Source organism: Fringilla coelebs (assembly GCF_963513975.1).
Source record: "Fringilla coelebs genome assembly, chromosome: 2".
Classification (NCBI taxonomy): Eukaryota; Metazoa; Chordata; class Aves; order Passeriformes; family Fringillidae; genus Fringilla; species Fringilla coelebs.
Window position 1 is genome coordinate 25,414,421 of NC_140029.1, and position 17,890 is coordinate 25,432,310.

Below are 17,890 nucleotides of genomic sequence, written 5' to 3' on the forward strand. Positions count from 1 at the left end.
GCCCGCCTCTTCTCTTGCAGGTGTACCCGGAGCCGCGGACGGAGGGCGAGTGCCTGAGCAACATCCGCGAGTTCCTGCGGGGCTGCGGTGCTTCCCTGCGCCTGGAGGTGAGTCGGGGCTGGGGGCGCCCGGCTCGGTCCCGGGGGCGGGGGGTTTCTCGCCCTCCCTTTGTGCCCGGGGACGCGGCTGACAAGATGGTGGCGGCCGCCCCTCCCCTGGCTGCGGGCCCGGGGGGCTGCGGGGAAGCCGCTGCCGCCGCCAGCCCGGGGCTGCCGGGGCGCTGCCCGATGCTGCGCGGTGGCGGCCGCGCCCCGGCGGAGCCGCGCTCGGGGGCTCGGGCGGCGGGAGGGAGCGCCCGGAGAGCGGGGAAGGAAGGGCCGCGCCGCTCCTCGGGCGGGCAGGGCGCGCCCCGTCCCTCTGTCACTGCAGACACGAGTGCCGGGGACGGGGTTTGCCTGGCCCCGGGGCGGCTAAAACCGCTGCAGTTCCGTCCGAGTGAATTCTCGGTACGGATAAATTGTGTCCGCTTTATTCGTGGAATCGCTGTGGAAGCGCAGCGGTCGGCTTAGAGAAATTAAGTTGCCTACAACCGAGTGAAATGCTAATTGAAGAAAATGGCAGGTGCTGTTTCTTCTATTTAAATTTGCGTTACATAAAAGCCCTGCAAACTGCCATCTTTTCCGAACGTGTGTTCGCAGGGTTGCAAATTAGGTTCTCGAATATTGCTGGTATATTTAGCTATAGCAAGTACATACTGCTGTCGAGTTTACTTGATGTTGGCGTGTGGGAAGGAACTGATGAGATTAAAAACAGGTTTCAGCTTCTCTGCGTTGGAAAGTGAGAGGTATTGTCATTTCAGTTCTTGGAGACATTTTTTTGGGTGGAAAAATTGGTTTCTGATGCTTCTGGACTTTAATGTAGTGTTGCCTTAATTAATTTGCAAGGTCTTATGGTACCTCTGGTCTTGCCTGTGATTTTGCCAGGTAACTGAATGTCATTAAAAAAGACCAATTGCTTTCTTGAGGCCTCTAAACAGTGAAGTATCATTAGTGAAATAAATGATACTTGCAGGACTTGCCCTTTATCTTAAGTTCCCTCATGGATAAAGATAGAAATTAAGACCACTTTTAGCACTCCTTGTGAGTAAGTCCTTACATTTTTACCTTTCTTCCCTTCTCCCCGCCAAATATGTAGAAAATCCCTTAGGATTTGTTGGGAGTAAAACCAAATTCAGTTCTGAAATACTCAGAAACCAGGTCCTGGGGTTAACCGTGCATTATGTCAAACATTCTTTTTGCTTTGGAGCAGCTGTCACTCCCATTTGTCTTTTCTAGGGCCACACTGAGCTTTTCACGTTTTGAACATTCATGTGTGCGAGCAGAGCCAAACTTCAGGTGGTAGACATTCATGAACTGGGGAGGACTGGGGGAGGAGGTACTTCTGATCTCAATGCAGAAATAAATTGAGTGTAGTAAATGTTAAAGAGGGGGAAAATGGCATTAATAACATCTGCTCCCCTTTGCTAATTTCCTTGGTCAGGTCCCTCACAAAGTTTGAAGCTATTGCAACTGTGACAGGCTGCAGGTAGTTACAGTGTTGCAGCTTGGACTCTTTTCTAGTTGCAAAAAGCTTTTGTCAGCTCCTTTCCTTGGGGTGACGAGAAAATGAAGAAAAATGATTGAAAGAAAAGATAATTTTGCTCTTGTTCTGAGAGCCTGAGTATCTTTGGGAATAGTCAAATTGTTAACCTGGCCTCAGGGGCTTCTCAGCAAGAGCTCCGGAAACACCTTTCTTACGTGGAGGTAACTGGCAGCAGTGGCTTCCAGCTCAGCATGTTGGAACAGGAGTTACTCCCAAGCTACCAGAGAGTTCAGAATCTGGCAAGAAGGGGCACAAATGCTTGGGCTTATGGAGCTCTTGTGTGTGTATTTATGGTTTGTACATTGTCTGCTCCCTGTTGTTTTCTCATTAATTTTTCCAACCCCCTAACTGTGGCCAAAGATGAGAGCGATGGCAACCTGGAGTAGCTGGCAGGGGCCTCTTGGCCATCCGCTACTCCTGGGCTCTTTCCCCTCCCTCTGTTAACAAGGTGTGAGTCAGCCCTGGAGAATCTGAGCCTTCCTCACCGTGGGAACTGGGGAGATGCCACAGCTCCCCTGTGCAGGGTCTGTGTAATGCTTCCTGAGCCTCAGTCAGGGTGTAGAGATTGCGTTGATGAAGAGTGTGAGGAGCATCTCTGGAACTGCTTGAGGGGATATTGTCAGAGAGGGCAGATGAGCTAACAAAAGGAGTTAGTGGTGAGTACAAATATTTGACAAAGGGTTACATGTGTATCTGGTATCTTAAATAATAGAAACATTTGGACAATACGGGTATCAGAGGAAGCTCTGGGGTGGTGTGGGGAGATGTGGCATTATTCTGTGCACTAATGTGGTGCTTTTCCTAATAAGTATTCCATAAGGTGGAGATTTCTGTGGCTTTTAAGGGTTGTGCTTGAGCCTTATGTTGAATGTGAATTATATCTAGTTGGATCAGATGATTTCTCTGTGTGTTATTTTGTGAGCCTGGTGAAAGCATGGTAGTGGTTTGGTTAGCCTAAGATCAGCATTGCAGAAGCACTTTTTGCTCCCAGATCTGAACTCATCTTGGAAGCAGTGGTGGTGTGTTTTGACAAAGCCATGTCAGAGCTCCTTGCCTTGCTGGAGCTCTGTAGGTGTCCAGTTTAGGAGACTTTGTTACAGCATGATTGAGAATTTGATAAACTGCTGTGGTTAATGGAAAGCTGCATGGCAGTAGGTGGCTTCTTAGAGATGCTTTCATCTGTGGGTACCTTTTTTAGCGGACATGATGACTTTGGTTGCTTTCCTACATGTAAAATAAGGGGCAGAGATGAGAAAATCTGTTGGTTTGGAGAAGTGCTGGTGTCTAAAAGTTGTTCTTGTTTTCTTCCTCTTGCTTCCCAGTAAGGTTGGGTTGTTAGAAAGAAAATAAAACATTCAGAAAGAGTATTTCAAATTCTAATGAGGAGGATTGCTGTTCTTCAGAGGAAACCAATGGCTCCCTTCCCACACCCCCCAGTATTTTTTGATATTTAAGTGTTCCATAGGAAAGAGAATACTTAATTTGGAGCTTGCAGCAATCTTTGTACAGCAAAGCATAATTCCAGAAAAAAACAGAAGAATATGCTGCAAGTATTGGGTTTAAAAATTATTTTTAACACAGTTTTCTTGTATGCGAATGCAAGGAACTGAAACCTATTAATGAAAAAATGTTCCTAAGACCTTCACCAGGGACTGAATTTCCATATTTTTTCCCTTCTGAAAGCCATTAGTGCATCCTGAGAATAATTGTAGTGTTGAGTAGTTTATTCTACTTTGAGCCTTCAGTGCTGCTGCTGAATGTCTGTATAGATGGAGGGGACTGTAGAATAGCTACCTGTGATGTCAGTTCACATCTTACTGTGCACCTTCTCCTCAGGCAAATAGGATATTTGCTAGGTACTGTTCTTGCCATTTTTGCTTTAAAGACTGTTTTCCTACCCTGTTTTCTTTTTGGGTAGGAAGACATTTAACTCTAGTCCCTTTTGAGGAGCATGACCTGCTTTTCAAAACAGGGTCCTAGAAGCTTGTTGTACCTGAGGGACTCAGTTCTGGAAGAATGTGGGTGGATATGTATAGTTAAGAAGGAACTCACTGCAGGTATATCTTTCACAGAAGTCCTGCAAAGGAGAGAAAAATGAAAAAGTGATGGTTTATTTCTACCTGAGCCCTAGCAGCCATTATGATTATCTTGTACCTGTGTCATGTTACTCTAGTTTCATTCTCTTTCAAAGGAGCTTGAGCTTCCTGAATATAATGCTGTCTTTTCTTATTCTATGACCAGAGCTGTTTGACAGCTTGCCCTGGAGAAATCACTGTATAGTTCAACAGCAGTGAAGTTTGTTGGGGAGCAGTTGTGTGTAGAATAATAAACAAAAGTAGGTAAATGTTAGTTATCTGCTGTTTAAAGGGCAGAATGTTTGACATATCCTGTGAACAATGTCATGGTCTGTGTGATCAAATTCTGTAAGAAGCATCTTGCAGGGTTTTTTGGCTGGCTTTCATCAAATAAAAGATTAATGCTTGCTTATCTGAATGTTAACAGGTTTCTTGAGCTAAAAAATATTTTGTATTTCTGACTTTTATACTGATGGGTAAGATAGCAATGGGAAAATGCTTAATGGGAAAAGGCTCTGAGAATCCTTTCTCTACCTGCTGAGAGACCTGCTTGCCTCTAGGATTCAAGGATGGTCATTTTATTACAGAAGCAGCAATGCCAAGCCCAGGAATTTATTTCTGTAATAAACTAACCAAAGAAGAAATGAAGCAAACCTGGCAGTCCTACAGTCCTGTGCTCGTATATTATAAAATCTCTTGAACAAGAGGGATTTGCCCTTAAGGTTTAGAACACTGCATGCAAATTTGTGAAATAAAATTCATAGCACTCAAGATTTAATCAAGATATACAAATGCCTGTGAATGTCTATGATGGAGCTCCAGCCTTGGGGAAAAGTTTGTGAGGGGTGCCAGTGCCACTGTGTTAGAGCAGGGAGTCTTTTGGGAGCAAGGGTACCTGTCTGTCTTCTTCCCTCACAGCCACCCCTAACACAGCAGTTCATCTGTTAGGGGATGCTTCTTTCCCCTGAGCCTTGCCTACTTCTTCAGATCATTGTGGCTACAATCCTACTGCTAGTGTGGCCTTGGAAAGGTATTCTGCCAGTTAACTCTCCAAGACTATTTGTATAAGGTGTAGAGCTATGCTGCTAGTGTGGATGGACTTGGCTGACATGCACTTGTCAGTGAATTAGGAATAAATAGGTTTCTAGCACTGAAGACCTTCACACCAGTCTTAAGATGATGATACAGAGATTAAATCATCTACCTATCCTTTCAGCCCTTGTTCAGACTATGATCTTTATTTTGTCAAGAACAGTATTCCTTAGATTTTCTCCTGGGTTTAGTCCAACACAATGTCTTTCTAACCCAAAAGGTGTGCTGCCAAATGCCTTCATGATTCTTAAATGTCATAAACATTTCCAGAATTTCAAGGTTTTAAAGTTGCCATTCTTTGCTTATGGTCTGCACATTATGAAGTTTTATTTCGAGGCTGAGATCTTATAACTTTTCCCCTTGGAAAAATATACCAGTATCTTTTAATTAAGTTATGTCTACTGTATTTTTTCCTCCCAACTCCCACCCTGATTTCTACTTGTTCACAAAACTATTCTGAATATATTCTGGATATTGCTCACAGCAAAGTGCTGTGTGTCACTGAAACTTGTCCTGTACGTACAGATCTCTGACATGTGACTACTTATCTCTCTCTCACACCTGTAATTTCTATCCTTTTCCTCATATGTAAATATGTGTTTTTAGGACAGAGAGATGCTGTTGCTTGACTTATTTACATTATTTCCATAAGAATGGCTTCTTGTGATATGAAGAATTTTTATGATGCACAGAGTAGCAGGCCTATGACTGAGAGTGTGTTTCATGTGTTTATCAATCCTTTGTATTCCTCTTGAAGAGTAGCCTTTGAATACTACTTTAAGGATGTCTTAGATAGAATGGTGGAAAAAAAGTTGGTTTTTTTTTCTGATATTAACTCAGTTCCTCATCTTGTATACCATTCATGCATAGTGCCTTGCTAGCAGAGAAGGTGACACAGAGGCAGGAACATATGGCATTGGACAGGGAGGAATGGTAGTATCAGAAACTGTTACAGATTTCTTTAGTAAAACCCAGTCTGAAACACAAATGTGCATGGTAGCTTTTCAAATCCTTACATGGTTCCCATTTCACTTAAACCTTCCTGCTCTTTCTGTGAGAATTTACTTCTTGTGATTCTGCCTTGTGTGAGCTTGTTGCATCAGCAGTAGCATGATATTGTGCTATCACCTCCTGACTAAAGTGAGTCCGGCGGCTCTCATTAAAGAGAAGAATGAACCTCCTTACTGGAGTACAGGTTCAAAAGCACCTGATACACTGTAATTTGAAAAAAGACTTAGAAGAAGAAAGCTATCAAGTAACAAAAGTGGATACTTAGAAGAAAGCTATCAAGTAACAAAAGTGGGTACTTAAAAAAAGCTATCAAGTAACAAAAGTAGATTAAAAGAGTGTCTTTGTAATGAATATTGTAACAAATAGTGCTAGAATATATATTTTTTTAATGTGCTGGTGTGTTTGGGGTTTTTTGCTGCTCAAGGTCTATGTTCAGTACTTTCAAGGTAAAAAAATAATTTTAAAATTTTGAATTAGACCATGAATACTTTAATTCTTGCTGGTTCTTTTGTATTGCCTGATTTGTGGTACTTGAACACAAACATAGAAAGCAGTGTGCATATAGAGACTGGTGCAATGGATCTATCATGGGTGCAGATTCCTTTCTTTGCTGCATGAAGCAAATGTGAGGGAGAGTCTGATGTGTCAGAATACATCCAAAATGTTTCAGTCATGTCTTGGTGGTCAGCATGTACAAGGCAAGTTGCAGTGACACAGTAAATATTAACTAGTCTTCCTAGTTTTGGCTGGGATTGAGTTAATTTTATTCCTAGAAGCTGGTATAGTGCAGAATTTTGGATTTAGAATGAGAATAATATTAGTAACTCACTGTTTTGTTGTTTCTGAGCAGTGCTTACACTAAAGCAAGGACTGTTTAGATTTTTGTGCTGTCCTGCCAGGGAGGAGATGGTGGACAGGAGGTTGGAAGGGGACCCAGCCAGGGCAGCTGATCCCAGCTGACCAGAGGGACATCCCACACCGTGCGGTGTCATGCTCAGCACTGAAACTGAGAGGAGGGGACTGGGGGTGTCCACCTGCTGTTCCCTGACCACTGGCTGGGCCCTGGTCAAGAGGTGCTTGTGCATCACATTTTTTCTATATTCCCTAATCATTGTTATTTTCTCTTCCTTTTCTGTCATATTAAAGTGCCTTTATCTCAACCCATGAGTTTAACCTTTCTTTCCAGTTCTGTCCCCTAACCCATTTGTTGGGGGGTGGGCTGGGGGATGAGTGAGTGAATGGCTCAGTGGTGTTTAGCTGCCTGCCAGGCCAAACCACAGCACTGGTATAGATCTGTTCAGAGCAGCTTTGCAAGTGAGTTGCTCTGTGGTTTAGGAGGGGCTTCTGTGTAACTGCTTCATTTGTGGTGTTTCTTTGGAACTTGAGAATAAAATGAACCTTCATCTAGCAATTAAAATGTATTGCACTATTAATAGAGAATGCACAGAAGACTTCAGTGTTATGCTCAAATATAGCAGACTGTTTTCACAAGAGGGTTTCGTTGCTTCTTTGATAGAAGAGGAGTTAATCATCTGAGGGAAGGTGTGGTAACTAGGAAAGTTGGGAGAAAAGGGTGGGTAGAGAGAGTTGGAGGGTTTTGAGCAGAACTTTGCAGTCCTTAAGGCTTAAAAAGGGAGAAGAGTCTGCTTCCCGATTTATACGCTGTTCTCCTGACCTGTCAGAGGAGTTCTTGCTCTGTGATTTCTTTAGCCCTGTTGTGCCCTTCTTTGTTGTGAAGCACAGTGAGGAGGGGCTCATCTGCTGGTTTTCTGAAGGGTGGGAGCTGTGGACCCTTCAGATGAGCCCTGAGCAGGGAGCAAGCTGTGCAGAGGTGCTGGGGATGCCAGGTGTGAAGGCAGGTCTTGGGAGGAGAGCAGGTGAGCTGCTCTGTAACAGCAGGGACAGTAGAGAGAGGAGTGGAGATGGCATTGGGACACTGTGGCACCTGCTGTGAGCCCAGTGCTCAGCACAGAAGTGCATTTCAGAAGTCAAGTCTTGTTCCTGTCAGGACCTGCCTGACTTTTTACTTCCCAGAGGATGGCTATGGTCTTTTTAGTTGCTGTTGTGGTTTTTATGAGTGCCTTGTGAGGTTGGACTTAGGAGGTCTCAGACTCCCTCCCTCCACTTACACTTTATCTCTTGAATAATTTTGAAGAGATTTTTTTAGCTGGCAAGCATACTAAAAATAGAAATGTAGATAAATCTTGACCTGTACAACTACAATTGTGTATACTGAACAGTTACATTTTTATTAGGTGTCAGATTATTTCCCAAGCACGTGTGTGACAGAGGAAAACAAAAAAATATACAAAATAGGTTATAGTTGGTAGTGTATTGTGTGAAGAAAACTTGGGTACCTGAAGACCTTAATGACATAAAGTGTTTTCTTAATGTATGCATTTGTACTGAGAAGGTCCTCAGAGCTGAAGTGCATCCTGCAGAATGTTAGATGGCAGTGCTCAGTCTCTTCAGGAGCCTGGAAAACTTTCTCCTCTTTTGACAATGACTGTATTGCATCATTTTGGCAAGGGAGGACTTCTGTCAGAGCAGTTGCTTTGAACCTTACCTCAAATGAGGGCTGTGCAGAAGAGAGTCCATCCTGGCAAAGCACGCTGCTGCTTTTGTTGGCTGTCATCTCACCAGAATATTTTGATTTTTCTTTGAATTTAAGAGTCGACGTAAATTACTTTAGTTGTCTGTAAATGGTGGAGTAGCAAATCTAGGTCTTTTGTGAGTTGCTCTGATTTCTTATGTCCTTTCAGCTTTGCAACTGTTTCCGACTTCTGCTTGCATGTAAATATCCTGGCATGTGTGGGAAAGGTGATACCCATTCTGCAGTGGAGAGTAGTTTTCACAGGCTTGGTTTTGGAAGATGGTGTTGACAAGAGGTGGAAAAGCACCTTGCTCTAATTAAAAGGAAGAGAAATATTAGAATATGGTGATTTCTCCATTTCCTTAAGGGGAGTTATCTTACTGTGCTCAGCTGAGTGCACAAATGGCTCTACCACTTGCATGTTTCAGCTTGAGCCTTCTATTTCTCTAGTTAACTGTGTTTTGATGTTTCATCAGATACTGGGCTGGTCCTGTCAGTATCACTGAGAGCTGGAGTTTGTGTGAAGAGCAGCATGTTTTTTTGACACTTCTAGCTTTTCCCAGGTCTTTCTGTTTTTCAGGAAATACTGAAAAATTCTGGGTCACGGGGAAAACTGTAGTGCTAAAAACCTCGCACTCTTTTTACTGAAAAAAAAGCTGTCTTCAGCTGTGTGCCTCTTCCTCTGGGATGAAGCCAGCAGGATCCAGCTGGTTGGGTAACCTGGGGACAGGTGAGGAGGGAGATTCAGCTATGTGGGAAAATGATGTGGTGTTTTCAGTAGGTGGCAGTCCTTCTCAGTCCAGGGCCGGTGGTGAGGCTGGTGACAGAGAAAGGCAGGCACCGAGGGAAAAAGAGGGAGCAAAGTTTTTCTGTCAGTGCCATCTTGTGGGCCAAGTGTAAGTGCACTGAGCACTGGTGCCTTGGGAAGAGGAGGGGTATTCCTTCTGTGCAGGGCTGTCCGCCTGACTGCTGCCCTGCGGTGCTCTGCCTGCTGGCAGCCTTTGCTGTCAGCCTGTGTGCGGGCAGCCCAGCAGGGCTCTCTTTACTTCTGAGGCCAGCAGGGAGAGGGTGAAGCATTCTTGGGGTACCCTTTGCTTTCTGCAGCCCTGGGCTAGAGGCTCATGTTTAGCAGATGAAACCCTGATTAATTCTTTTTCTCCCAAACTTCAGCTGAAGTCATAGACTTCTTCCAGTTTTTTGACTGTTGTTGGCCATACTTCTTTGAATGGAGTGTTTAGAAACTGTTAAGTACCAGTTGCTTTGGAGTCCAGTTTACAAATAAAACAATAAATACTGAGCCAAGCTCCTTTGCTACAAATCCTCAATGCTACTTGCTTCAGCGGCCCTATGAAAGGTAGCAGTGCAGCTGCCTTAGGCTGTGGAATTTTAAAGGAAAACTAGAGATGAGAGAACCCAAAACCAAATACATGCTATTACTAGCTGATGTAAGGGCATCTTCACAGATCCTCTCCTGCTAGTGCTGAGTGATTTTTTTTTTTAATATCTAGATTTTAAAAAAAGTATTCCCATGCTCTCCACTCTTATTTTCTATCCCCATCCCTGACACGTTTTCCTTGAGGAGGATAGAAGACTTATCAGAGAGAGGACTAGTGATGGTTAGTGAGAATATGGTGATGATATGCTTAATAATTTCTGCCAGATATATGGTTAAATAACTTGCAGAATTCCTGCCTGATCAAGTCTTCTCCATGTGATGTCCACTCTTGCTTCACAGCAATCCCTAGGCTGTTTTGCATGATGTTTTTAGGAGAGTGTTGGCTGGAAGTGCCAGCAAAAGCAGTTCTCCTAGGCAAGTACTGCTGAAAACTGAACCACTGCACTAGCTTTAATCAAATTATCTCTTGTTTCCTCCCCCTCCCCCCTTCTTTAAGTTCCCCTCTGAAAAATTTCATGAATGGGTATTCTGGATATCTGTTTCCTTGTTGCCCACCTGCCTGGCAGTGGCTGGGCATGGCAGAGAAGGGCACACTGGTTTAGATCAATGTGTGTTGCAATGGAAGCACCCCAGCAAGGTATCAGTTCCGCCTTTTACTTTCCTGACAAAGTTGTAAACTCTGTCAGCAAGTGTATATTGTCTGTATATTATTTTTACATCATCTAGGTGAGTTTGCATTGTGTTTCATGGTTATTTCTAAAGAAATGGGAGTGGAAATACATCTTGCTTTGTTTTTAGATGATCGACAGACTCCTGGTAAATTTTTCATTGCTTCCCTGCCAATATGTGTGTTAGATTTTTCTTCCAGTTGTGACTGACCCTCAGAACTGGATTGGTTGAGTGGTTGGCACAGATGACTCAGGGGAGAAGGGAGGAGTCTGGGATGTCCTCTTTTGACAGCAGCAACCCAATATCAAATAAATAGACCTTTACAGACTTTTTAACTGGAGCAGCCTATTCCTAAAATGTTCTGAGGTTCATTCAGTCAGTACAAAGCAAAAAGAGTGGGAGAGGGAGTGGAATTTATTACACCCCCACACATGTTCACTTAATTAATGAATAGAAATGAGGTAAGAAAGACAGTTCTGAATTCTTAAGTCTCTTAGCAGAAAGTGCCTGGAAGCACTTGGTTTTAAATCATCAGGCACAAAGATTCCTACTTGTTAAATTAACTGGCTTTTAGTTCAAAACACATTGAAATGCCTTTTTTTGGCATGTCCTATATGTTTATTAGTTTCATAGAGTGTCCTCAAAATGTGCACTTTAGACAATTGCCATGTTTTGTCTAAAAGCAAGCCTTTGCAGAAATCATGACATAGTTCATCATAGTCTTTGTTGTTAAAGCATTTAAATCATGTATGTTAAAGCATTTAAGTGTGTGGAGATAGGGTAATCGCTCACTTTTTTTCTCTAAAGATTGATGCCAAAGGTTTAGGAAAGTGTTTGAATTACAAACATGGAACAGGATGTAAATCTATACTAATCTAATAATTATTTGAATAGGCCATTTAAATCCATCCACCCTGTGGGCTTGTGAGCAGCATAAAGTAAATTACAAGAAAATGCATTTTCACACCCTTTGCCTTAGGCTAGTTCTTCATCCTGGTGTCACATGAACATTTTGCAAAAGATAAATTTCATGGATAGATGCAGCTAAAGTTATTTTCTGTACTTGGCAGTAAAACTGAAAGAGAATTCTTCATTGTTAAAATACAAACTTGTAGTAATTACCTGACTTTGATATTGTAAACTGCTGATAGTTAAATTGACCACACCTACATATTATTTATGGCCTAAATTAATTAGTTGGCTTGGAGGGCTCAGCAGTTTTGAGGATGTCAGTCAGCTAGTTGTTTCCTGCCTGTACTTGCTTATTTAGATGGCTTATCTCTTAATTTTTTTGTTAATATTTCTTGCTAGAGGTATTTGAAATGTCACTATAGCATTCAAAATGAAGGGAATTAGTGTAAATTTATTTATAGCTGTTGTCAGCAAATGCAGAAGAATATACAGGTGCCTTTAGAGTACTGAAAACAATCTCAGGTTCTGGGAAAGTACACTTTGAGACAGAAGGGAGAGACTGTTGTAATTTAGAATGCTGCAGTTTGTTGTTTTCAATTGACACACTGGAAACACTGTAATTTGGTGTTGTTTTGCACAGGTGTAAATAAATCAGCTTTTGTATTAGTTTAAAATAGGTAAGTGGAATATTTATCTTTGTATTGTAAAAGCACTGCAAGACTGGAACAACTGTAGGCTTAACTTTTGCACACCACAGTACCCTCAATTCAATTTTTGATGTGGATGTTACTTAAATTGCTATGCCAAACCCAAAAAGCTTTATTGGGCCGCTTCTGTATGTTTATTTTGCTAAACAGGTAATTGCTCAGTTTTTTCTAGGAACCTTGCCTGGTTCCAGCTGGAAAACTGTTCATTGCTCTTCCTTTATTCATTGGATGGTCTCAGACTTGGATTTAAGTATGGGTAGAATTAGTAGGTGCTGTAGGAACGCAGTGCTTTCCACAGCACTTTTATTTTTGGTTTGGTTTCTGAAGGAGTGGCATTACCCTCGTTTCATGGTGTTTGAGCTGCAGCCTTGAGTGTCTATGGTTTGACACAGCTCCTCTGAGGCTCAGCTGGAGCTGTGAGTGCAGAGCATGGCACAGAGCAGGCTGTGCTCCTGGGGTAGATAAACCCTTGTGGCAGTGGAGCAGCAGTGACACGTGCTATCACTTGCCTGTTTCTTGCTCATCCATTGTCTAGCATGGATGCTTGGCAGACTCCAAGGTGAGATGGTGCAGGAAGGTCAGCTGGTAGAAATAACCCTGCTGACCTGCTTGCTTTTCCTGCCAAATTGACCTTGTGGAGGTCAAGAAGGAGCTGGGGCTGGCTCAAAGTGTGAGGACAGATTATTGTACAGTGAATATGTAGATCATCTTTAGGTGATCCTAGACTTCAAAAAAAATAGGGAGAAAGAAAGTTCTCTGTGGCAGCTTGGGGATGTGTGGGAGATCTGCATTTCTGTGTCTCCATCTCAGCCTCTGCACCTGAGCTGTCAGCTTATCTGCCAGTGGTGGTAAGCTCAGGTTTCGGCTTTGTGTGGAGCTGGGCATGTTCCCAACTGCTGTGTTTTCTAAGTGTTGATAGCAGAGGGATGATATGACTTGGCTTCTACACCAAGTTCTTAGTAACTGTTTGTTTCTCCTCTCCCATTCTCTCTTTCTTGTTGGCTCTGTTTTTCCACTTGTGTTTTGAGTTCTAATCTGCCTTTCTGCAATGTTTTCCTAGGTGACTTGCCTCTGTTTCCTCATTCCTATCATTCCTAGCTTAGCATCAGCTGTCTAACCCTGATTTCTGATGTTTCCAAGGTCAGTGCAGTTTCTGGCCAAAGAGACAAGTATTTTTCTATCTGTTGCAACTGCTTACTGTAGACTCTCTGTGGTGCTGGTCAGGTGCTTGAAATGCTGAGAACTATTCCAGGAAAAAAACTGGATTGATTTAGTTTTCAATTAATTCAGTTTGTTAGAGCAAAGGGGGTGATGGGCTCAAAAACTGGGGGGAAAGGGAGAGTGCAACTTTGTAGCTGAGCGTTCAGTTGAAACAAGTGGGTTTTGCAAAGGCTGCAGGTGTCTGTAACACTATCCTTTCCTCCCTGTGGCTTCAGCTCTGTCTCATGGATCCCAGCTAGAGTTAATTGTGGGCAACAACAGGAGCCTCTCCAGAGGATAACCTGTGGTGGGTAGGATCAAGTCTTCAGGGATACAAAAGAAGACAGCATTGACCCAGACAGCTGAAAAATACTGTCCTAAATTTAGGTGAAACTTATTACTGGCAGAGTCATTCTTTGTCTGGCATGCTCTCCCTTCTCATTTCTAGATGTGGCTTTTGTTTTACATGCTTTGAATTGGACAGTTGCTTTCTCTTGGAGGTAAAGCTTGTCAGACCTCTATTTGTGCCTTGTGAGAGACTTTAACTGTTGGGGGGATGTATTGCCATGCTCAGCCCTCCAGATAGCGTCTGAATTGTTTTGCTTTGCAACTGAAGTTGGATTGAATTCTATCTAATTGCTGCTTGTAATTGCTCTCAAGTTTATTCTGTTCTTGGTAGCAGTTAAGGCAGGTATCATCAAGGAGTGTCCTCACTACCTACTGAATACTAATAGTTTCAGTAGATAAATGACCCAAGGGAAATAATTATATTTTCATGGCAGTGTCTACCCTCAGGTAACTGTGGTGGTGCTTGAAGTGAGATATACTGAGGTTTGTTTGAAATAACCCTGGTTTTAATATTACAGACAACTTTTTCATCTTTGTGCGTTTCTTTTTCTTCTGTGGAATAGGGAGGCTTTGTAGTCCAGAAGAGGAAGCCTTGGGTGCCCTTCTTGTGAGTTAATGAATGATGTGAAATCACAGCATGAAACTCTCTCCTCCTTTGTTTTCCTGCCTTTTAAAAAGCCTCTGTGAGGGAATTTATGCAAGCAGATGCAGCCTCCTCGCAGGCAGTGAGCTGTGGCTTGTTTGACATTCAGAGAACTTGCTCTCAAACAACTTGCAGAGAGCACAGCTGCTCACCTGTGGAAGAGTTTTTGACAGAATACCTTGGCCATTAGTTGGGGTGGTACTGGGAAGGAGATACTCTTTTATGTTGGAAGACCCAGTGGCTGCTAGTACTTGGAAATTAAATTGTTCAGAAAGTACGAGAATCATGGAGTTTAGGGTGGTGGATTGCCATGAAGCAGGACTTGAATTGCTTTGGTACAATCCAGATACTGCATTGTGGCTTAACTCCATTTTAAAAGGTGGCATCGAGTTTGGGATTATGGTTAGAATGTCTCTCTGAAAGGAATTGCTTGTACAAGGCAGTGTGGAAACCACTGCTTCAAGCTTGGAGCACAGTCTTCATGGGTGGATTTATTGTTGGGGTACACTAAAAGTAATTATGTTGCAGGGCACAAATATGAGGAGTATGTACTGTACCTGTACAGTATATGTGTATTGTTTTATCAGGTGTGTTGCATTGAGCAACAGTCCAATCAGTGCAAAATAAGGCAGGCTCTTCTAGAAGCCTGGCAAAGGCTTGGCAAAACAAATTCTGCCTGGCAGATTGGTAGTACAGAACAAGCATATTCAGTCAGTTTTTAAGGAATGAGAAATGCTTTTTAATAGTTACTTTGTGTCAGATTAAAAAAAAAAAAAGTATGTTGATTTCCAGAGCTACTAATTAGAGGTTAAAAAGAGTGTTCTCTTGATACTGTTCACTAGGAGTTGTGATCTCTTGGAAGACTTCAGTATTGTCCTGACTTCTTGTGCATTGTTTCTTGAAGTGTATTTGAAAGAGTTTCTCACCCACAGAAGATGATATTTTTTTGTGTTTGTTTGGTTCTTTGGAACACAAGTCACTTTCTTGATTATGTCATCCATAAAGATAAGTTGCTGGCAGTACTGTTTTGAGATAACTTTGCTGAAGATTTTTAAGCAATTCCACTTTGTTGGAACCATGCCTTTGCATTTCTTAATGCTTCTGGAGCATCCAATTGGAAAGATTTGCTCGACTTTTTAACCTGTTTCTAGAGTGGCACATTGTACTCCATTATCCACACAGGATGTGGTGCTTCCTTTTGCCCCACACAGAGCACCTCTGAGCGTGCTCCTCTGAGACTGGGTCCTTGTGGTCACGGCCCTAGTTACTGCTTTTCATAAACAACCTTTTGCTTTTCCATTTCATTGCATTGGCATATTCTGTGTTAGTAAATCAGAATGTTTTGCAGTCTGTGTGTCTTGTAGAAGTTGGATTTCCAGTGCTGCATGACTCTGGAAATATCTGGATCTCTGCTTTGGTGTCACAGCTAAGAGGTTGACATCTTGAGACTGTTAGTCACATTAGTGACTTCAGCAGGAATTTTACATGGGATTTTTGAGGAGTGTAATGAAAAGAATAATTTGAAAAAGGTTTATATGTGCTCTTAGTTTGGCTTTTTCTGAAACTTGTGCTAAATGCCAGTGTTACAGCCATTTATGGCTTTACAGTGATGAATTGTGTTTCTGAGGATGTTGTAGATCCATGAGGTTTGGTTGGTATCCTTTTATCTGAAGGTATTATGTAAATCATAGTTTCAGTTTTAAATGCTTCCCTGCAGGGGTTTCAGTTGTACTTGAGGCCTCATTGTTAACTCAGCAAACTTGACTTTGCATATTACAAAATTGCAAGCCTCCCACAGAAGTCCCATTAGTATAAACTTCAACTCCACAGTATCAACTGTGAAGATGGGTCAGTATAATAATCCATGACTTGTTCTTCTAGACTAAGGCTGACTTTTTTTGTGGTATTTAAATAGCAAAGATTAAGTGGGGATAAAATGCTCTTGTGTTAATGTACCACATGAAATTTTTATAACAAAATGCTACTTCTCTGCCATAACTTTACATATTGGTATAGTGATATTTGGAGCTGTTTCTTCTTGCTAATCTCCTTGCTGTTATTTAAGGTTAGACATGATTGCTAGCTAATTTTGAAGTGGTGCAGAGTTGTGTTGGTGTTTGGATGGTGCATTCAGTGGTGTTAGCATGACAGTGTTTGCCCCTCTTGGTGGTGAACAAGGTTTGTTGCACATCTTTTGCTGTGGCTATGGACTGCAAGTGTGAAACTGGGTAATCCCAATAGTCCACAGCAGCAAACACAGCCCTGCCACTCTCTGTGACTCACCCCATGATTCTATGATCTGTGACCAGATCCCACACTGGAGAGGTGTGGGGAGCACACCTGTGGGGTCAGCACTGGCCCTTGGAGTAACAGGGTGCAATTAGACTGAGCTAGGTACAATGTTCTCTCAGTCTCCTCAGAGGGAACTGCTGTCAGAATATTTCTGTATCTTCCAATATGACAATTTAATTGCTTAGCTCAACCTTTAAATCCTATAATAATTGTGAAACAAAATTTGATGCATGGTTTTGAGAATTTGGGAAATAAATGCTAATTACTGTTACTCAAGCAGTGTTTTACAGAGGATTTTTTGTCATAACTACACTAGCATAAAAACTTTTTACCTAGCTTGGTTTTGGACATTAAAAATGTAGAAATAACCTTACTGCCTTCAATGACATAAAGATAACTATGCAAGTTCAGTTCAAAGGCTAGCTTACCTTATCTTGTGAGATGCAGGTCTATAGTAGTTGTCTGGAAGAAATGGTAAAAAACCCAGACAAGCTGGTGAAAATAGAGCATGATACCTGCTGTTAAATCTTTCCAGCTTCTACAGTCCATAGCTGAGGAGCTCCTTTTGGAGTCAGGGACGTATCCCAAAATGTTTAATATTTTAGCTCAGTGGAACTCCTTCTGTGGCTTATTTAAATAGCTTTCTAATGCTATTTTGAACTCTCTTTACCTTCACAGCATCCTATGGCAGTAAATTCCATGTCTAAATTATGCATTTTATAATAATTTCCTTTTGTTTGTTCAGCTGCTGCAGCTGGTGGCGGCGGGTGCCTTTGTTTTTGTGTCAGAGTTGTTCTCCATGCTATATGTGAGTTTGTGTGGCATTAGGGTACTGCACTGCATCCTCTCTCTTTCCAAGATGAACACATTGAGTTCACTTTTCCCTCATGTGAATACCATTGCATTAATTTTGTTGGTTTAAACAGTTTGCATCTCTGTACCCCTTCTTGTTTTGTAGTATCACAGTGGACCACAGCTGTATTTAGGCTACAGAAATAGTAAACAAGTCTGTTTGTTGCCTTTAATTTTCCAGTATTGCTTTTCTTGGACTCCATGACTTGGCTGATTAATGACCTGAGGTTGCTGCCTCAGGGTCATCTTTTACCTGTCAGTATAAATAGCTAATTGAGAACTCATTTCTGTACAGGTATAATGATGAAGTTTGGGACTTTTTTCCCTATTATTTTGCCTTGGGGTAGGTTTTGCATTTGTTGGCACTGGATTTTGCCTCTCACCTTAATGTTTGGCTGTTGACAACATTGTATGGTGACTGTTCTGTGAGTTCAAGTTTTGACTAATTGAAATAATTCC

General features: G+C 42.2%; 1 protein-coding gene across 3 annotated transcripts in view; it reads left to right on the forward strand.

Annotated features, from left to right (window-relative positions):
• The window catches only part of ARHGEF7 (Rho guanine nucleotide exchange factor 7), a 116,334-nt gene that overhangs the window by 15,103 nt on the left and 83,341 nt on the right, over nucleotides 1-17,890 (forward strand). For all 3 annotated transcript variants that reach the window (XM_084201171.1, XM_084201172.1, XM_084201173.1), the window contains exon 2: nucleotides 21-107. In XM_084201171.1, the coding sequence (XP_084057297.1) occupies nucleotides 21-107 (87 nt within the window). The remainder of the gene's footprint in view (nucleotides 1-20; nucleotides 108-17,890) is intronic.